The following is a 22,532-nucleotide window of genomic DNA, read 5'->3' as shown; positions in this document are numbered from 1 at the left end:
TTTATTCTTTATTTTATTTAAATTCTAATTATGCATTTTATTCAACCCAGTAAAACCAAAATATGATCCTATCATTATGAAATTATCAATAAGATATTTTACATTCTTTTTAAGTCTTCCTTTTTCCACTTTTATTCAGATGTAATTGATATACAACACTGTATTAGTTTTAGGTGCACAACATAATGGTCTGATATATGCATATGTTTTGAAATGATTACCGTAAGTTTCATCAACATAATCACCTCACATGATTGCAATTTTTTTTTCTTGTGATGGGAACTCTTAGATTTATTTTAAACTTATTATTTGTAGTTATATTTGCTAAGAATTTATTTTTTTAAAGTCCCTGCAATATGAGTAACAGTTTCTTTCCTGTGAACTGTGTAGCTTTATGAATTTAAATGTTGTAATCTGAGAAATACATCTAGTTGATCTTAGAAAAATCAGATTTTTATGCAAGCTTATCTTAGTGAAATAATTACCTCTGAGATATTGGCATTTCATCCTAATTTTAAAAATTCAAATGACTGTTCATTACTAGCAATTTAATGCCCTCTGCTGGCTATAAAGCATCAAAACATTTGAAAAGATTTTCAGGTATTTGTTAATTGCCTTACAGTGTAAAAGTGCTTTTAAAGCTTAACAGTAAATCTGAAAAAAAAAAAGTGCTTTGTCACCATGAAAGAAATGGGTTCAAGGAGACTTTTTAAATTGGAAATTATTTTCGATTCTTATTTTTAAGTAATTACTAAAATTATAAATATAATAGATATAAGAAAAACAGCACACTTATTTTTCATGGTAATTTTAAAAGCTTAATAAATAGATTTCACTTTAAAAAAAATTTGGAACAAGCCACACTGATTCCTTAGATGGATATGTGACAATTTGAAAACTGATAGTTTGATAAACAAGTTCAGATTTTGAAATATTAGCATTATTTGCAAGTGCTTTTCAAGAGATGAAACAGCAGACAATGAAATTGAGGTCTTTAGTGTCAATGTGCAAATCCAGTTTGGTTTTCCTTCCCACTAAGTACCTTCCTCTGTTCTCCAACCTTCACATCAACTTTAAAAAGATCTAATTTGAGAAATTCAACAAATACAAACAGAACATCTACTACTATTGTCTCAGAATTAATCATACCTTCCATAATGTTTCTATCCCAACTTGTTTAAAACTTTATAAACAGCACTTAAATCACACTATCTTATCTTAGAGTCAGTTCTGTCTGCTTTGTAGCTTATTTGTAAATATCATCTCCTCCGTTCGCCTATATGCTTTGTAAGAGTAAGGAGAGTGTCTTATTTGATTCAGAAGTTGACCAACATTTAGTGAGTGACAGTAGTGCTTAGCAATTTAAGGGACGGAAAAATCTCTGTAGCATTAAGTCCTATACAGTTATCATTGTTACTTTATCTTCTGCATTAAAAAAAAAACAGATAACTATCTTAACTTGGTTTTCCTCCAAAAGTAATATGCTTAAGAATTTTCTTAAAACTGCTAAGCAAGAGATTTCAAACTCACAGAGGAGCTCTTCTGAAAAACAATTAAATAGAGCTGCTCCCCCCCCCCCGCCCCCCAAATGCTGTCTACTTGCACGGGCTGTCTGACTGCCACGTCAACTGAAGGGCGCTTTCGGTTTTATTTTTCATTTTCTGCCTTACAGTCAGGAAGCAGGTATTCCTCACCTTGACAAAACTCATCCGGATAGTGCACATCTTAGTCAGCTCGTAGACGACTTCAAATCCGTGGTGGACAGACTGAGCGAGCAGCTGAGCAAACAGCTGGTTGTTGAAGATCTTGAGGCTGCAGCCGCTGGGGATCTTGCAGACAGTGGCCGGGTGGAAGCCGTGCTGGTAGTTGCAGTTCCGGCTCTGCACAAAGATGCTGCTGTCACTCACGCACTCGGCATAGACCTCGCCCCCGACGTAGTATAAATGCACGCCTACGAGGCAGAAACAGTCCTCAAACGCGAGCCCCGCATTTAGCTTAGATGCATCACCATGTCCTTCTCACCCAGCTCTGTGACCTCAAGAGATGTGACTGTCACCCGTGAGGTTAATTTTAATATCACTGATCATAGACTAGTAAAATGCGTGCACCAAAGGCTGACTTGCTTTCATTATAATCTGTGTTATTTTTTCCCACGAGCCCATTTTAAAGCGAACTGCAACCCCGGTTTACAATCACCGCTGAGAACAATGCAGGCTCCCCTGGGCTACTCTGGTCACTCTCCATCTCATGCTTGTTCATTCTAAAAGGAAGATCTCATATTAGATGCAAAATAAATGCATAACGTGGAAAACATCAGCGAGTCCTTCAGGTACATACACAAATTTAGAAAACAAGAACTGGATGCAGATGCTACCATGGAAATGTTACTTAGGTGCATACACTAAGTCCACTTCAGAGGGAGCAAGAAGTTTAAATTGTATTTTACCAACAACTATAAGTCCATTTTTCTTAATACATACCTCAAAGAGAACTATTCCCTTTTAAAGCTTATGGCATTCAATTGCAGACCATAGAAACAATGCCTTTTTTTTTTTTTTTTTACCTACATGGACAGTGACATTCATGCCACCATTTCAGATAGCATATAAAGACTCACAATCCAAATGCAGTCCATGCTCCTTTGTCTCACGTTCTTGGAGCTAAACGGCAAAGAGCATCCTGAGGACGCTGCAGCTCCCTGTAAACTTTAGTTGATGCTTTCCCTCCAAATGTCTGGGTTTAAAATTCAACATAAATTGACAGCAAGGGCCTGGGGTTAGAGACAAGGAAGATGTTCTGGTCTAGTGAGGACTAAACACCGGAACGATCACTGTCCAGCCTTTTACCAGAAACAGACTTCTCCAGCACTAAGCTAGCGTCAACGTGATTGTAAATATAATCACCGTGCAGTGACAAGGGGTTCGCAGAAATGGTCCTGAATAGACTGAGAGTGACAGATTATGGCTCTTTTAAAAACAAAAATACAAAATTTTAAGACAGTAGAGCTTGCAGACCTCCAGGGGTTCCTGGAGCCTAAGCTGCAGGGCTCTGCTTTCAGGAAACGGTGCTGAGAGAGCCGCTCAGCCTGTCAGGGTCTGAGCATCAGCGGAGGCAATTCTGCGTCACAGGTGGCTACTGCCCGCCTGCTTCATGGCTTCATTTTCCCATCTCCTTTCCCTTAATACAATCTTGGGAAAGAATGGTTTTCAGTATCACGTATCCTAACCACAGACGCCAATACTGTCTGAAGAAACTGACCCAGAGTCACAAAGAGGAAGCACAGCTTTTGATTTTCAGGCCAAGTTTCCTCTCTCACTGCCTAGACAGCCTAGGGTTTGACACCGTGGCCCTGGAGTGAGGAGTCAGCAGAAGGATGGTCCTAATTGGCTGCGGCCTAGTTCTTAGGCTGGACCCACAGGTAGGGGCTGAGGTGGGGCAAATCCAAGCTGACTTCCTTTAAGGACGCCCAGGGAAAGCCTGCCTCTGGGGCGGCTGTGGTTTTTTCAGAGAGAGCAGGTGGAGAAAGTCAGAGCATGGGGCTGCTAAGTGTGCAGGATGTCTTTGAACTGAATGACCTTCAAATGTATAATCCTTCCAGAACCTATTAAGGAGAACAGATAAGATTTTTGTTATCTGACTCCAGTCTTTATTCAGGGGATGATTTTCAATCCTGTTAAAATTTTACCTGCAACCACAGACAAGTTGGCAGAGCACAGAAAGCAGAGAAGAGGCTGGCCAATGGGCAGCAGTTTAGCATCCTGAGCAAGAAGAGGGAGCAGAGCCCACGGGATGTGCCTGGAGAAGCTGGAGCCTGCCCTGAGCACCAGGACAAGGTGTGAACGGGGGCTGGGTTTTGGCTAGAGACAGCAGCACCTAGAGTCAAGTAGGCAAGTTATTTTACTTGCATCCATTTGACAGGCCAGAAGAGTGGCTTTAAACCACATGTGTGAGGTGCTCCCTGCTCGCCACAGAGGACAGAGAGCAGTAATGGTAAATGTCCAACGATGGTGCCATAGGAGACAAGGCAGGCAATGTGGTCCTCAGGCAAGTTCTGCCCGCACCTCGGACCACATCTCTTCCTGGGCTGCATCTTTCTTAATCTGAGCTTTCCATCTGTGTGTGCCTGCACCCACCTTTTAGGAAGCTAGGGAGTCTGGAGCCCTGGGCTGTGGTTAATAGGACTCTCTGGGTTTGATTTGGGCCTTCTGAGTCAGACTGAAAGTTGTTCCTTCTGGTGGTTATCTGCAGCCTTGAATGAGAGCAATGACAGAGGGGGGGCTGGGAGGAGGGCGGGTTGGTTAGGCTGGTGAGCGGGTCCCGATGCTGTGGAATCTACTAAAAGTCAGAGGGAAGTCAGCATCCCAAAGTGGAAGGAGCATGCATGGATCCCTTCCTGAGTGGGAGGGAGGGAAAAATAACCCCATGGAAAGTACAGCTCATTACCCCACTGGCCTGATCAGAGACCCCTGATGCCTCTCCACTCTGCGTAGAAAAAACCCTGAACTTACGAGCACAAACTCAACACCTTCCCTGGAGTTAGTAACTGATCTTCCCCTTGCCTCTCTTCTGCACAACTATTTTAAAATCTGGCTGATTGTAAAGATCATCTGGAACTTTAAGAAAGCACATATTTCTGAGGATGATGATACTTTTAGAAATTCCTTATGTAGTTAGACAATATACTTAAATATACAGGAGAAAGAATATGAGGTCTGAGATTTGCTTTAAAATAGTCTCATAAAAATATTGTGGAGGGACAGAGGAAAAGAATAGAATGGAACTCATTAGTGAAGCTGGAGTCGGTAATATGAAGATTTACTATGTGACTATTTTTGCATATCTTTGAAATTTTCCAAAATAAAAACGATTTTAATGCACAATCAAAATAATAATATAAATAGAAGATTTCCAGATTACACCAGGGCTTTGTTCCAGAGGATGGAGGTGGTCCCATCCCAGGACTGTGCCTGCAGTTGTGCACTGCACAACCCCAGGGTGTGTCCCAGTCTAAGATTTGTACAATTATTACAAGACTTCTCCAGCAGATGGCAGTAACTTCTCTTGAGCAAGAGGATCCTTCCAATTCACACAAAGCTGCCTCTCCACTGGGAACAAAGCCAGTCCCCTAAATTTGTTCTTGAAGACTTTAAGTCTCTCTGGACAATGTGGTGACCAAGCAGAACTCAATGAATGCCCCACGCTGCCACTCATACCCTCACGTCGCCACTCATACCCTCACGTCTCTTCTGGGCCGGGCTGCAGTGTGGTTTCCTCTTCCTTTCCAGTACTGATGCAGTGATCTGAGCAGGCCTGTACATGCCAGGGCCCACCCCATCCTCACAAGAGCAAGAAAGCCCGCTAGAGAAAATCTGGACAATACAGAGATGCAAAGAATAAAAACCAGCCACAAACCCACAGCCCACAAATAAAGCTAACGTTTGTTATATACCTTCCAACCTTTTATGTGCATTTTTAAACAAAATTGGGATCATACTCTACAGGATCTCTTACAACTTTTTTTATGTATTAAAATGCTGTAAAGATTTTCTCATGGCATTAAGTGTTCTGCAGTATCATATGTAATGACTGCAATAGTAAGACATTCTGTGTTAAAATGTTTTAGGAATTTACTTTTTCAAGGATAAGAAACCTTGTACATATTCAAAGGCAGAATGGGAAGGACATTTTGAAAGACGGAAACTAAGTCCACTGAGAGAGGAAGCAATCCCCAAATCACCCGTAGGTCAGACCTAAGGAACTGACAGACCAAACCCTTGCCTCCAGATAATTCCTTTCATAAAACAGGGAAGCGCAGTACACTAGAACTCCACAGAAAACTTCAGATGTGTGAGAAAATACAGATTCATAAAAAGATGAAAAACTTCTTCCAAAAGCAATTCAATGATTCAGAATCTATGATAATTATGTTCAGAAAAGTCTTGGCTTGCCCCATGAGGTCAGTACCTGGGGCTAACGCCTCAGGGTATTAATTATTATAATGACCCCCTCTCTCTTCCACTAGGGGAAGAACAGCTTCGATACAGGACCAGCGCTGCATGTCTATAGCTGCAAAGAAACGTGCCTGTCCCCCTCCACGTGTCAATTTCACACCAAGAACCTGGCAGAGGCTCATTGTGAGGGTTAATGCCACTGACTTCAGTTACAGCACAAATCACGGTGCTCAGAAATGACAGTAGTATTGGTGATGATTATATTAAGTCGTGCACATCTAAGAAATATAATCCAACCTCAATTACCTTAAGAGCACACGCCACGCACATGCCATCAATTCAAAACTGCGGTTTTTTCCTTATTATTCGGAAATCAGGGCCATCCTAAAAGCCACTCTAAAAAAAGCAGTCATGTTTTATACTCCACTGGTCCAAACTGGCTATTACATCATTCATCATTCCCAAACCATCAGGAAATAACCTTCGCTTTACTTTGTGCAGCCACAAGAGAGGTATGATATGTCACAGTTCCTCTCCTTTTTTCTATAAAGATCGTTATGAGCCTCCCACAGGGCTCTGTGTAACTCAGTGTGGTCTCCTTGTCTAGAAGTCATGTAAGGAAAATGTAAAATCTTCTCCGATTTACATTTTCAAATAAATCACTGTAAAACGTCATCACTTTAGTACTATCTGGGTTTAATTTCAACACCTCAGAGCTGCTTATGACATGTCGCAGCTGTGGCTTATGGTAAGTATTTTCATTCCACGTGGAAAGATTCGATTCCTCGACCAGTGAGCTAAGAGGGACAGAAAAGCAGGCGGGTCCCTCCCCTCCAGCAGGAGGGAGCAACTGGGCCTAAGTGACAGAGCCACAGTGAGGGTCCCGACATCACTCGTGGGGCCGTGGGTAAGCCACTGAGCTCTCTGAGCTTCTGTTCTCTCATCTGTAACTAGGGACTAAGAAATCCTAACTTGTAGGCTGACTATAAAAGTTTAATACGTGTAAGTGTCAGCCAGGGTCCCTCACACAGGTTAGCGAATCCGTGGGGGCAGTTATCAGTCATTTGAAAGAGTTCAAGTGGTGTGCCTGGTTTTCAAGGAGGAATGTGGACAGACTTCATGTTAGAACGCAGCGGTCCAGCTTCTTCTGGGTTCTGCCTCTGCTTATTCCAGCGCTAACTCGCTAATGGCTATTTAAAGCACTTTGTTATTAGTGAGGTCAAAGTCAAAGATTTGATTCCCCCTGCACCAGTGAACTGTTGCAAGGCTACAGATTTTCCCCTTTGGGGATAAAAATTACATTACACGTAAGTTTCCCTTTTCTGACCTCCCTGTCAGGAAGGCCAGAGGCAAATCTTAATCACAATCACAATCACAATGCCATACCGGTATTCTTCTCCTCCACTCATTTACCCCCAGCTTCTCATTTTCTATTTTGCATTTATCATTTAACCACAAATATTTCCTGTAAGCCACCTCAAAGCCACTGTGGAAAGATACAGGATAAAACAGTCACCATTAAGACTCAACATCGCTGAACAAATTCAACGTGTTTCTAATCAAGGGTCTTCAGGTTTACACGAGGAGGCACCTAGGAGGTACGTTAGGAAGAACACAGGAAGCATCACAAGGGAAATAATGGATCTCCCCGGAAATCCGAAAGAAAAGGCTCGCGGCTACCTCCCAAGGTGGTCTCACTGCTGGTTGGGGACAGAAAAGATCAGCTGACTCTGAAGGCTCCTTAACACCTGGGATTCCAGAGCATAACAGCGGACAAGCAGGCATCATTCGGACACTGCCAACCATTCAAACAGAAAAGAAAGAGCCTCAACCAGGCCTCATGCTCAGCTGGGACTGATCACGCCCATGAGACGGACTCTGAAAGCATCACAGCCAGACCCCAAGTGAGCCCTGCGTTTATTCAGCTGTTGTAACCACACCTGGACACAGGAGAACCCAATCACCTACCAAAGGTTTCCGAACAGAAATAAGTTGTGGTTTTTTAACCACCGAGCTTCTTGGTCTCTAAAGGTAACTTCACCTGATATAAATAATCATCCAACCAGACCTCCTCTTCTTCAGAAGCTATCCTATGTGCATTTGGGGCAATTCAAAAGTAATTCACAATACTTTACTCTGCAGTTTCAGCCTGCTTTCACAGTCCTCATCTTGGCTGTCCTCCTAATACCCATCCCACGCCGCCCCCCAGAGATGCTGCGCTGACTTCAGAGGTGGAGAGACTAAGCCCTGAAAGTGCCCACGCCGTTGCCAACAATAACCCAGAACAACGGTCTCCCAGCTCCCGGCCCTGCTGTCACCCCACCGGGTCACGCAGCCAATCCAAGGCTTGTTTCTATTCCCACGTGTTAGCCCCGAGGAATATTCGGAAGGAATTACATAATTACTCTTACCCTTTCCTATGTGTCTCCTGGTGTTTTCTATCGTTGAGTTTCTGTTCACATTAGAAAGAAGTCCAAGACAGAATCTGTTCCTGTTGTTTGAAGGGTCTGTGAATCCGTCGATAAGCACGCTTCGGGAGGAGGCCTGGAACGTCTCCCCCACACGGTTGTTCAGTTCATAGTAGGCGACGGAGCACCAGTGCTGCGGCTCCTCGTAGCAAACTGGCCGGAAATCTGAGAGAAAACGAACCAGACAGCACATCAGTACTGTCGTGCACAGGCCTCCCAGCTCACAACTCCACGGGAAGCTGAGGACGCTGCTGATCACCAGAAAGCTAGCTGCAAGACCAGGCAGGCTGCCGTGCGATCTTTTCCAATCTGTCTCTTTCACAGAAGCTGTTTGCAGTTAGCTCGTCTGGTCCTCGTACCTGTGGCACAGGGGCAACGTCCTCATGACTCCCATGCTTGGAGCATTTGTAAACATGCTCACAAGTATCGAGGGGGCCAGGCAACAATGATATGAACAGATCCATGTCAACCTCACCCCGCTAAAGGAAACACAACTTCCCCCAAAGGAAGGCTGGCAAGTAACCTCATCTTTACAGATGGGAGACGTGTTACCATTACTGCGCCAAACTGAATCCCTGTGGCAAAGAGCATCCTTTTCTAACAACCTAAAGATGAGAAAATAATTGTTTGGATATGAGAAAAACCAAGCCAAAAATACTGCATAGGACTTTAAATTATTTAAGAATGAAAAAAAAGGTTCCACGTAGACTCACATTCTCCTTTGTGTACATACAGGATGCTTCGTTATTTTATGGCATTAAAAATACTTTAAAGAGAGAAATCTGTTTCATCAGGAAATCCAAGAATGTTTTGGTCTTACCTCAAATTTTTCGAAGTTAAGTTGCCAGTAACAAAAATTCAGAGTTTTTTCTTTCTTTCCTTTTTTCTTTCTTTTTTTCTTTCTTTGCCACCCATGCTCTTTCTCTGCTTTTCTATTGTTTATAGTATCTTTCTTTTCTTTGAATATCCTAGTAATTCTTATATCTAGAGTGTGTCCCTATATGCACTAAAATACAAATTTACAAAAGAGATAAATTAGGGAGTGGTCATGTGATTTACAAACAGGCCTTCATGTATTCATTCTAGGATAAGCTAAATAGTAAACTCCTCTAGACCCTCCCCACTCGGTGTGGTTCCTGGGACTGCAGCTCCTGCATCACCCGGGGGATTGTTAGGAATGCAGATTCTTGGAGCCCACCCCAGACCTAGGGAATCAAAACCTGCATGTATACAAGATCATCAGATGGTCTGTATGAACATTAAAGTTGAGCAACATTTATCTAGCCTATCATAAGACACAAAAAATTATGTAAAAATCCTATGTATATATATTTCAAAGAGCACCCCCTCTAAGCCAAATAAAAGACACCACCATAAACCTGTTATATATAGTAAAGACACAGATGGGACCAAATCACTAACTCGTTAAATACCTAATTTCACAGTAAAACATCAAGAACTACAAACCTGTAAATGTTCGGTTAAAATTTACTTATTCTACCAACCAAGATGACACACAAAACATTCACTCTATGCTACTGAGGTGCCACAGTTAAAATGCAAAACCATGCCATCCGCCCCTTAAAGCAGCACATGTGAACTAGCTGGCCAGCACATTTTGTTTTCTTTTTCTTTTTCAATTTGTTTTGGGGAAAGGGGGGTGGTAATAGGAAATACTAGGAAAACAGCTATGATTATCAGCTGTGGCATCTACAGGTCGGTCATTCTGGGTCCCTGGGGCTTTGGTGGCCTGATAGGGCAGGGGTGGTGTGTCAACTAAAAGAAAGCAGTGAAACAAAGGAACGTCCAACTGACAGACTGACTGCACAGAGACAGCCTGGTCCAACCTCTCTGCTGTTAAACTCCTGGGTTTGGTTTGGTGGGTAGTATTATTGCTGCAGAGAGACCAGTAATGTAAGGAGGCCATTCTTTTTTTTTTTTTAAAGAGATTTGGTGGAGGGGTAATAAGGTTTATTTATTTATTTTTAGAGGAGGTACTGGGGATTGAACCCAGGACCACGTGCATGCTAAGCATTCACCCTACCACTTGAGCTATACCCTGCCCCCTACTAAAGAGGCCATTCTGTCGTGACGTCAGGACAATCCTCCAGGAGATGATTGTCCTGAGCTCCTCACTAAAGGGTTGATTCCTTTTCCTTCCTACTTACGAGTTATGGAGTTCAAATGACTTCATGATGAGATTTTCAAATCTTGGAGCTAGTCTAGCTTTTCTCAAATGCAGAATAGTCTGTTATCTGGCTTTCAAAACAGAGACAGCTAAACCTTCTCTGTAGTGAGCTTAGTGACCAGCTCTATCTCTTGATGCTGCGTGCGCTGGCTTCCGGTAGCTAAAAGGGAGAATGTGCCAGCTGGAGCTGGGCCCCCTCTCTGCCCTACTGAAACTCCATGTCCACCTTCTGCAGGAAGGGACTCCCCTGGATTGCTGAAAGAAGCAGCGAAAGAAAAAGCCTGTGCTGATCCCCCACACTGCTTGCTCTCAGGCCGTCTTCCTACTTCTGTTAGAGAAGTATTTTATAATCTTATTTTTAATTCCTTAAAAAAAAATCCCTGGAAATTCCCAGGGATGCTGTTCAAATCCATTTCGTTTCTGAGAACTTCCAGGGGATCAGAACCAGAACATGCACCCAAAGGCAATGCTGGCAGATAATGAGAGTTCAATAAATTCCTGTTAAATACATGAGCGTAGGAATTAACGAATAAGGAGATCGCAACAACCAACCCCAAAGCACTTCTGCACGCCCCGGAGGAACTTGTTAGCTCAGGATATTCCATATTTTATTAAAAGAAACTGATGACTGCTCCAAAAAGGGTACAGTCCTGATCATTTTAGACGGGGGGCAGGGTCCGACCAACCACGGGAGAGGGCTGTGTGAACTGTACACTCCGTACGAATGTGAGAGACAGAGATGACGATGCCGAGGGCCCCCCCTTCTGTCCCCCGCGGACGGCAGCCTCACTGACCTGAATGCTGGTAGGGGCTCTCGGGCTCGGAAGGGCTCCCCGGGGAGTGGGGGTAGCCGGCGGTGCAGGGGGACTGCGAGAAGGCGGGCCCGGGCGAGGGCGGGAAGGCGGCACACGGAGGCTGCTGGAAAGACTCGGGGTAGGTGGCGTTGTGCGGCATGGGCGGCTCGCTGTGCAGGGACGCGCTGCGGAACTTGGCCAGCAGGCTCAGCTGGGGGTTGTACTCGCTGTGTCTTGGCACCAGGACAGGAGGCAGCACTGGGAGGAGAAAGGAACCAGTGCGTTAGAGCTGAACGCTGGCTCATCCGCCCCCAATAGAGGGGACGCTGGCTGTTTTTGGCTCTGTTTTTTGACTATAAAATTGTTTTTCCTTTGGGAACTGCCTGTCCATCATTCTTTGTGCTTATCGTGACCTTGTCAATGAAGGTCTCATCTCTTCCCAAAAAGGGAGTTTGTGAAATCAAGCTAAAGCAATGGTTTCGCTCCTAGCAGCCTGAATCTTAGGCTGGGTGCCACAATGAACGAAAAGTTCATAGGGGAATCGTTCTGACGTCAACATTCTAAAAAGAAACTGCCGATTCATTCCTACCCCAGAAGTTGCCAGGCCGCTCTATTACCTGGCCTTCTGGAGATGGAATCATGCACGTCTTCCTTTGACTCAGCCAATAAAGCTTTTTTTTTTTTTTTAATGGCAAAATTGGTTTCTACTGCTTGCAATGAAACTCCAAGTAATGTCCAGAACAGTTTTACTTCAGAAACCACGTTGAATTATTTAGATGACCAGACTACATTTTTAGGCTCAGAAGGGCTGGTTAAGTAAAAACATTCTGCTTGTCTTTACCAGAACGATCTAAAGGTAAAGAAAAGTTATAAAGGAAAAGATAAACGGTGAACAATAATACAAGTGAATAAGTAAAAGAGAAGCATCAATAGAGAACTTACAAATAAAATCTGTTCATTTTAGTATGTTTCCTTCTGGGCTTCGCACTTTAAGAAGAACGTGAGTGTCCTTGGTCCTGATTCTATACAAAAACAGGAACAGATGCAATTCTCAAGGGAAAGCAAAATCTAGGCATTCCTGGCTCCTACTGACTTCTCAAGTGTCACCAGGCTTGGCAGCAAGAACTGACTCCATGAGTACTGTTGAGGGGTCACCTCTGACCAACATAAGTTTCAGAAAGAGAAGCAGAGAAAGGGAGGGAGTGATCAAAGAAACAACAGAAGAAAATGTGTCAGAGCTGGTGCTCAGCTCTGGCAGCACACATACTAAAACCAGAACCACACAGAGACGGTCGGCAAGGCCCTGCACAAGGATGATACACACATTTGTGAAGCATTTCATATTTTTTATATGTTTATGTATAACTGAATCACTCTGCTGTGCACCAGAAACTCACGTAACAGTATAAATCAACTATACTTCAACAAAAAAAAATGAAATTGTCTCAGAGCGAAAGAAGATCTATGTCATTAGAGTGAAAAGAGCCACAGAGTAGACAGCCTGATTAATGGGAAAAGATCCAGACCTGGTCACACCATCTTGAATTTCAAACATCTAAGGACAAACTGAGTATTCTAAAAGCTTCCAGAGGCTCGCCTCAAAGTCACCTATAAGGACATGAGAAACTGACTCATGACTTCCTATCACTGATGCTAGACAGCAGAAGGCAATGGACCAACATGCTTCAAAGGGAAAACAATTCTTACCCCTAAATCGCACAGTGGAAACTAACAGAACTGCCCCAAAATAATATGAACTATAAACTAAAATACAGATTGAGACGAGGAAGAAAGGATGAAGGCAATATAAATTAGCTAAATCCTCAGACATCAATGACTTTTTTTTTTTTAAAGCCGGCAAATAAAGCCCAGAGAGAAACAGGAAGGAAGGGAAGAAAGCAAAGACCTATGTGACCTGGGGAAGATACATCAGGTTCACCAAGAACGTGAGCCTTTTTCACCACAGTCTCATCCTGTATCCCGGATGATGTGACTTTTAGAAGCATCCGCACTCAGGAAGGTGATTTCCTTGACAACAGTTTTACAACATGATGGCAAGACTTGGGACCCTGAAAGGTCACCAGCTAAGACTGCTACAGGCTGGGTACGACCTACCCAGGACTGCTGTAAGGTTACTTGAACCCGGGAGCCAGGCAGCAGGCTGGACGCCCACCACTGCCTGCCTACCTTCCTAGACAGAACCTCCTCTTAATGGACACGGGCCACTTCCCAGATCTCGTGTGCCAGCCCTTTGGTCTCCTGGAATGGGGCAGACGGCCAATCAGGGAGAGGAAGCTCCCAGAAAAACTGCATCCCTGTAGCCACAGGAACACTCAATCCAAAGGGAAATGCAGCCAAATTGTTATAGCCAGTGCGAAGGAACACAGATGAACACCAGACTTCTCCAAAAGGGGGTGTGTGAGTATGAAATATATGTATACACACACAGAGGTGTGTGATGAGTTTTAGGAACAATACTTTCCTATATTTAAAGCCATATTGAAGAACAGCTGCCCATCTTCCTTACCCACCGCTGTTTCCAGTCTTGGAAAGATTTCCAGCAACTCTTCCATGGGCTGTTTTCAGACCCAGAGATGAGCTGCCTCCACTTACCTGAGCCTGGGGAGAGTGGCAGCGGTTTCATTCAGTACAGGTGAGTTCAGGGAGAGGGGATGGGAACATGGATGTTTATTTTTTTATAGTTGATCATGTCAAGGCCACAGTAAGACTTTCCAAGAACTGGATGATGACTCCAAAATACATCAAAACAAAACTGCGCTTTTCAAAATCACACAAAGCTCACACATATCCTGAAATGAAATAGCTTCTGTCTAGATTTTTCTGACCACAACATTTTGCATTAGTTCCTCCAAACTGAACCTCCCTCTCTTCCAGGGAGGTGGGTCCTTATCCCAGTGGCGCTCCATCACGCTCCATCAGCGGGGACACGCCCCCTTAACTTTTATAACAAGCATGACCTCATGAAGAAAACCCACCTGGCGTCTCCACCCGGCGGTAGTGGTAGGGGTTAATGCACACCTCCTTCTGCTTGGAGCCAAAAGGGAACTCACAGCACTCCAGCGGCTTCAGCTCGTGGTGAGACTGGAGGTCGGGCCAACGCCACACCCGGCAGTAAATTACGTGGGGCAAACCCTTGCGGTGGGACACCTGCAGCCGCCCGTCCAGGGAGCGGGGAATGGTCACGCACTTGCTGGGCTGCCCCGGGCAGCTGAGGGCCCTCTCCAGCTCATCCATGGCTCCTTTCTTCTTCTTTAACTTCTTCACTAGAGAGTCCACCGCCTTCTCCGCCCACTTTTCCTCTTCATCTCCTTGCTTCCAGCCAAGCAGTCTCTTCACTGCTGGGCTGGTGAAGGAGAAGAGGGAGCTGATGGGGGTGCTGGAGTGCATACGAGGAGGACCACAGGCGTCCAGCGCACGGGGGAACTGGACCCACTGCCCTTCACTGCCTGCGGGGCCCCCAGGAAGTGAGCAAGGACGCCTCCTGGGACGTCATAGGTACCAACTCTCCAGGGGCATCATAGGTCTTCCCTTCCTTCTGGAATTAACTGGGATCGATTCCGGCGGGGAAGTGTGTTGACTTTCTCCTAAAGCCCTGGAATGGGCTGGCTAACTCTGAAACAAACAAACAAACAAACAAATATATATATGACTTCAGTTAATTAGGATAATTTTCAGAATAGGTTAAAGGTTGGATGTAAGAGAGACAACATTCTTCAGATGTTTTGGACTTGAAAACCCTTAGTTATCTCTGATTCTTTCCTCTCCTTTATTCCATATATCTAAGTCCTGGTAATTCTGCCTTTGAAATGGCTTTCAGGTTTTGAAACTTCCTTTCCTTTTCTGCCAATACCTGAGCCCCACCCCACCTCACCTCTCCCCTTAATTACTGCGTCACCTCTGAAGCAGCTCCTCTCTGCCAATTCTAATCCACTTACTCCCCAATAGAAGGTTTAACAAGCCATTTTCCTGTAAGAGAAATCACAGTGGCTCCCTGGTTTCCCAAGTATAAACGTTTCTGCCTGGGTTTCCTGGGCCTTTGTGATCTTTCCTCAACAGACTTATGCTTCTTCTTTCTCAGTTACAGTCTGCACAAGTGATCCATCCTCATTGTACAAAATGTACAGAAATGAAAAAGAGAAAAATCAGGATCGCTAATAAGCTCACCACTCATAAATTCTTCCAACTTTACAGGACGGTGGTTCTCCAAGTGTGGGAGTCTCCGAGCCCCTTCCTGGGGGCTGTGGGGCCCTCTCTTTTCCAGATACACACCTGTGTGTGCAAGATTCTCCTCATGTACTTCAACCCAAACAACACATCACAACAGACTGTGCAAGAGCAGACATGGGAATCCAAGCGTCAGTCAGCTATTAAACCAGGCACGAAAGAGACGTGCAAAATTATAAAACGGTAACACCCTTTTCCGTATTTGGGGGAAAGATCTAGTTTTTTTAAATAAAAATGCTTATGTTACTATATAATGGGTTTATTATCATCTTTTAATGAATCAGTAAACATTTTTAAGTTTCTCAGTTTTAATTCCTAAAATGGTTGGAAAAATATATATATATAAGCCACATTGGCAAAGGTTCTTTGGAGCTCTCAATAATTCCTAAAAGTACAAAGGAGTCATAAGACCAAAAATTTCTAGAACTTACACAAAGTCACAGACAAACAAGTCCACAAAAGAGCACTGCTGTCACGTTCGTCCTCCCTGAAAATCACTTGCATTCTTCGTTGCCCTCTCCCCCAAAGGACACATTCTTTCCCAGTTATTCAACAGGCCCATTTACACGTCCTGAGCTAGAGATGCCCTTCCTCTGCGGTGAAACAGCTGGCTTAAACAAAACCCTCCGCTTCTTCCAGATCTTAGAAACCAGCTACCTAATTAATGTTTAAAGTGGCTGTTGGTAACGTTTTGAAGCAAGCTGACTCATCTCAGTATCTTGGAATCAATCTAGCTCCATCGTCTTCAACAAGAGCTTGTTTAATATGCATTACATCTCATTTTCTCCTCTGCTTCCCTAGAGGGACGGCTGCACCTTTCTGAATACAATTCCATACCCGGCTTTGAACAAAGGCGCTCTATCAACGGCCCCCTCCTTAAGTCGTGATCACCAGCAGGCAGCTCTGTGAGGAGGATGGCAGCCCAGTTCCCCCCAAATCAGTGACCTTCAGTAAACACAAAGCAACACGTATCACTGTATTCCTCCAACAGACTTCAGTTAGCATCGTATGGAGAGAGGGAAACCAGGGCGAAAAGGAGAGTTAAGGGCCCCGATAGCTGTTCTTTTTCTCCTGGCAGTTTGACTTACGCTCAGTTTTATTTGGAAAGGTTGATTTTGTGGCTCAACAATCATGAATTTATAAAGTATAGTTAAGTCACTGTGTTCGAGCTCTGTTTACTTAGTCGAGACAGGCTGCCTGGAAGCAAAGGCTGGAGAGGGTCGGGAGCTCCGACGGGGAGAAGTAACAGGACACAGGGGCAGCCGAACCCCCAAAGAGCTCTGCATCCTGCTTAGTTTTGCAGGAGATTTGTTATTAGTAAATTGTGGCATAAATCTTTAAGCTTAGGTCAGCAGTAGAGAAAAAGCTATTTATAAAGATGTTCAGCAGAGTTAAACTAAATAGACCCTTTGAAAACCTTTTGCTCCATGAAACAAGCACAGTGCTCCAAACCGGGGGTGGCTGCTGTTGTTCTAACTCTGGGTTCCTATCTATTAATGGCCTATGAAATCAATTTATTGGAACAAAACAGCTTTTGTAAAAACAACAAAATGGACTGTATAGCAGTGCAGCTAACAAAGGAAGAATAGGTACTATCTCACCAAAATCTTTCATTCAGAGGTAGGTGTTCCGTGTGTGTATGTGTGTGAGCAGGTATCTGAGTCTGTGTGTGTGTGTGTGTGTGTGTACATGTGTGCGTGTCAAGGGTCATCATGCAAAATGTCTTCGGTATTGCAGGTTACAATCACAAAACGTTTGAAAGCATTACCCCTAAACCATACATTTCCTCCAGCGGTGTCTGTTTGAGGTTCACCTTGATGAGTGACTTTCAGGGGCCCCGTCCCTCCTCGTGCCTTGGGGAAATCCCAGCTAGTCAGGAACCTGGGATCTGGGAACCCTGGCTCTGCAGTCTGATCTTGCTGCCACATTTCAAATCTTTATGAGTCTCACAGTGGCTCCAAAACTATGATTTTACTGCTACAAGACACAGCTCCTGCCCCATTACGCAGAGGCCCTCGCATGGGAGGAGGCCCCAAAGAGTCAAATTTAGAACCTCTGAGTAATAAACGCCAAATTCGTAAGTGACCTCTGGGTAGGAAAGGAAAAAGACGAAATATCAAAAAGTTAAAGTTTAATGAAGCTTCGTAGTGAGTCCACAGATGTTCAAGTATGATTCTCTACACTTGTTTGATATATTTTCTAATAGGAAAATGAAATGTTAAAAAAAATGAATCAAACTTGAAATCTCACTGACATTTAGGCTTCAGGTTCTTGTGTATTTTACTAGTTCCTATTTGTCTAGGGGTGGGGTTTAGAGTTCATAAAGTTTATTCCATTCTCATTCCTATAATGTTTTAGCCACTAGTAGACAAAGGGTCCTAGTTTATCTCCAGGTGGTCATCACACTGACAACAGTGCAGGCCCTCCACCCCACCCAAGCTTGTTCAGTAGTGTCAGTCTGATTCAGAACAGTTTCCCACCTGTCAGACAATTTAGGTTCCCATAGACTATATGCTCTAACTTAGCACAACATCCTGGAAACACCACTGGCCAGACTCACCATAATAATTAACAAAGAGCACCCTACTCAGCCATAGAAAAAGAATGAAATAATGCCATTTGCAGCAACATAGATGGACCTAGAGGTCATCGTACTAAGTGAAGTAAGTCAGAAAGAGAAAGGCAGATATCATATGACATCACTCATATATGGGATCTAAGAAAATGATACAAATTCTATTTACAAACCAAAAACAGACTCACAGATGTAGAAAACAAACTATGGTTACCAAAGGGGAAAGGGTGGGGAGGGATAAATTAGGGGTTGAGGATTAATAGACACACGTTCCTATATATACAACAGATAAACAACAAGGACCTACTGTATAGCACACGGAACTATATTCAATTTCATGTAATAACATATAATGGAAAAGAATCTGAAAAAAAAATGTATAACTGAATCACTTTGTCATACTCCTAAAACTAACACTAAATCAACTACACTTCAATAAAAAAAAATTTTTTTAAACTATCACAAATATGGGGGGGGGTGTGACTGTTGCTTACAGTTATTCTGTTCCTATAAACTACAAAAAAGAATGAAACAAAATAAACCATAAAGATGAATGTACAAGGAGGATTTATAAACAAAAACATGACCAGATAATTTGTACAAAATATAACCAGAGCTACAGGAAGAGAGAGGCAGGAGATGACGGAGGAGGAAGAGGCCTTGGCCCAACCCAGGGGCGGGGGGCGTGGGGGCTCTGGGAGGATTCCGAAGATGATCTTAGAAGGATTCTAAGCTGCATTTAGAAGCATTTAAGTCACAGCTAAAAGATAAGCTAAACTAGTAGATTAGGATACTTTCCTAATACTTTTTCTATGGTTAAATTCTCACTTTTGTAAGAAAATCGTGTCCTAATCAGCCACCTGAGCCTGATCTTCAGCAAGTCCTGTGGTCCCTCCGGGGCCCCTCGTTTCCTCGTCTACCGATCCAGATGGGGCTCAGCCTCGCTGGAAGGGTCTGTCTGGGTGATGGGCCCCTGACTCCAGGGCTGCTGGCTGCCTGTGCCACGCGGATCGTGTGACTCCCACAGCAGGGGATGCGAGGCCGCTGCCCCTGGGTGCTCTGGGGGCCAGCCTGCAGCCATGAAGCCAGACTGCACAGAGCTGGGCAAAACAACGTCTTCCCACGGTTATCAAACTGACTCTTTTTATGACAAATGCCATCTACTGACAAAACACAGTGCCCACTTTTCTCTCCAGCTTTTTTTGGTTTCTTTCTGGCATTATTATTATTATTATTTTTATCACAGCTAAGAAATAAGACCGAAAATGTACACATGGCATTACTGTGTTTGCCACCTTTTATAGCAACATCATCAAGGCCGTCATAACGCCAAACATCCACCAATGTCAACGCCAGACATCCACCAATGCCACCTGTTGACCATCAGAGCTTTCCTTGTCTGGGCGGAAGGGAAAAAGCACCATGACCAGGCCTTCCCCAGTTCATGCACTCACAGCACAAAAACAATACTGCACTTTATTTCTCTGGCATCCGAGTTTTACAATAAACCCCGACCGAGTGAGCAAAACAACTTCTCATTTTCAAGTTGTTTAAATAAACAGGACCACTTAAAAGAAAGCAGCACTGACTACAAGCACATAGCATGATTTAACTGTACACAATTCCACACGAAAATCCAATCTGCCAGGCTGCATGAAAGTTTGGGAGATCTGATTCTTTTATTCTTAAGTTGTCAGTTTAAATTCAACTCCTGTTAGCAGTTACTCAAGATTATTTCCACTTACTTGGCTTCACTGGAAGAGTCAATTGGTGAATTCAACCCTAAATAAAATAAAATTAAAAAATACTGTTTAAGATGGATATCTTGGTTGTCTGCTCTGGACATGGAACCGTTGAACTGATCCTTCGTGGGCACTGCTTCTCGGTCAATGTGGCCAAGGAAAGTCTGCATCACCTATCAGGCTGTACACCCTGTTCAGCGCGAGGATCAGGTAGCATTTGTCAATTCTGCAAGGGCCCACTCCAGAAACATTCATAACAGAACACTGGTATTTCATTATTTGTTTTATTTTTAAATTTTTCAACCTTATCAGTGTTGACCCTCTAATTCATGGCCATCGTTAAGTATATCCTGGTATCCCCTCCATAAAACAGATCATTACCAAAATTTAGAATCTGAACACACTTGCTAAAGGAACATTTAACCCCCTTAAAGGGACTGACTGCTTCTTACTTTTACCTTACTTTTTGTATACCAGTAATTAATACGGCAATAAATGCTTTATAGTGTAAAACAGACCTAAAGGACTGTCCGTTTACAAAATGACTGTCATCACGACTGGCATATATGTATATATATCACATCTTATTACTATAAACACTTGAAGAGAAACCAGGCTTCAAACACACACACAGACCCACACAGAGAAATACACAGATGTATATTTAATTCACTCAAATCTGTCCTCACTTCACCTGGCCTGTCAGTGTCAAGGAAAGATGACAGACATGCATCTTTATAACAGGGGCTCCCATGGTGGGGTTTCAGGGCACTATGGATCTCTGAATTGTCTGCTCATGTCGGGTGATTCTGCAGACATGGATTTTTCCAGGCAGACAGTCCATAGGTGTTTTTCTTCAAATTCCTAAAAGAACCTGGGATTATCAAAAGGTAAAAAAACAAACTGAACAAATGAAAAACAAACCACTGAATTAGAAGACAGAGGAAAAGGAGACAGTCAGAGAGAGAAGGGCACAAGCTGAAGAGACTGAGGAGAACGGCGGGCTGTTCTGACTAAACTGGGTGCTGGGCAGGGCCTTTCAGAGGATTAGAGGAAACAAATCCTAAGAAGATGGCAGAGTATGAAGCACCAGAAATCTGCCCTCCCTTCTAGACAACTACTACACTAGCAGAATCGGTCTAATGTGATTACTGTGGAACTCTGGAGTCAAACGGAGGCTAGGAACTTCAGGGGAAGGCTTGGATGGTAAATTGTGACTAATTTGGGTCAATTTCAGGTCTTGGCACAAGGAGCCGTTGCCTAGTCCACACCCCTTGGCAGCAGCACAGCTTCCACAGGGAGCCAAGGCAGGCAAAAAGGACCCTGTCCTCCAGACTTTGCGGATCTGGGCTCTGGTCCTGATTGCTGATTCTGATCACAGAACTGCAAACTGGGCGGCAGCTACTGATTTGCACCCCCCTAAACTGTTGCAAGCCCTCCCCCTCCAGCTGAAGTGGGGCATTTAAAAGGCTGACACCCTTTCTCCACCTCATCCTCCTTTTTATTTTTCTCTTTTTCTCCTTTTGAGAGCCAGACATTAATGATTAGGACATAAAAAGCAACTGCATATACGGGGGAAAATTACAAAGTGACTTGCGTGCCTAGGCAAAGGTGCAGGCTCAGAAGAGACCAGAGAAGACCTATAGTTAACACCCCAGGCTGATCCTTGGCACAGACATAGCCTACAATAATCAAAAAACCAAAAACAGCAAAAGAAAGATAATAACAAAACCCAGCAAACTCTGGCAAAGGAAAATTTCCAGAGTTAACCACATTACTAGATTCAAAAGTTCAGGTTTCAATAACAGCAATCATAGCCATACAAGCAACACAAGAAAGTATGGCTATCCCAAATGAAATCAACAGGAACCGTGCCTGAAAAAAACCTAACTGGCAGTGCTACTAGACAAAGATGTCAAAACAACCATCTTAAAGATGCTCAAAGAACTAAAGGAAGATGTAGGGAAATTCAAGGAGATTGTGTAGGAAGGAAATGGAAATATCAATAAGAAGACAAAATCTAAAAGGAAACAAAAACGTTCTGAGGCTGAAAAGTACAGTAAATGAAATAAGGCAGAGTTGAGCTGGCAGAAGTATCAGTGAACTTGAATATAGGACAGTGGAAATTACCAAGCAGAGGAACAGAAAGAAAAAAAGATCAAAGGAAAGAGAACAGAGACTAATATATGTGTTGTGGAAATCCCAGAAAAAGAAGAGAGAGAGAAAGGGAAGGAGAATATTTGATGAAATAATGCTTGATAATTCCCCAAATGTGATGTAATACATGAATATAAACAGCTAAGAAGTTCAACAAACTCCAAGAAAGAGAACTCAAAGAGACCCACACAAAGACACATTACAATCAAACTTTCAAAAGCCAAAGATAAAGAGAGAATCCTGAAGGTAGCAAGAGAAAAGAAATGCATCACACGTAAGGGATCCTCAATAAGATTATCAGACTTCTCATCAGAAAAGTTTCCAAGGCCATTAGAAAGTTGGCCTAACTCAAAGTGCTCGAAATAAAAAAAAAAAAAAAGGCAACCAAGAATCCTTTATCTGGCAAAACTGT

General features: G+C 43.4%; 1 protein-coding gene and 1 non-coding gene across 4 annotated transcripts in view; one reads left to right on the top strand and one right to left on the bottom strand.

The window, feature by feature from the left end:
* The window catches only part of SMAD9 (SMAD family member 9), a 52,582-nt gene that overhangs the window by 4,077 nt on the left and 25,973 nt on the right, over positions 1–22,532 (bottom strand). For 2 of the 3 annotated variants that reach the window (XM_032496282.1, XM_032496284.1), the window contains exons 2-5: positions 14,398–15,034; positions 11,402–11,659; positions 8,363–8,584; positions 1,695–1,951 (exon numbers count right to left, since the gene is read on the bottom strand). In XM_032496282.1, coding sequence (XP_032352173.1) covers positions 1,695–1,951; positions 8,363–8,584; positions 11,402–11,659; positions 14,398–14,809 — 1,149 coding nt within the window. In that variant the 5' untranslated portion in view covers positions 14,810–15,034. Of the gene's footprint in view, positions 1–1,694; positions 1,952–8,362; positions 8,585–11,401; positions 11,660–14,397; positions 15,035–15,586; positions 17,619–22,532 lie in introns of those variants that run through there. The other variant, XM_032496283.1, reaches the window with a different exon arrangement.
* Positions 12,643–12,749, top strand: LOC116668772. Its single transcript, XR_004326009.1, has one exon. It is a non-coding gene; the product is annotated as a U6 spliceosomal RNA (small nuclear RNA).

Source organism: Camelus ferus, chromosome 14, assembly GCF_009834535.1.
Source record: "Camelus ferus isolate YT-003-E chromosome 14, BCGSAC_Cfer_1.0, whole genome shotgun sequence".
NCBI lineage: Eukaryota > Metazoa > Chordata > Mammalia > Artiodactyla > Camelidae > Camelus > Camelus ferus.
Note: the sequence above shows the minus strand (reverse complement) of the source record. Positions and strands in the feature narration are given on the sequence as shown.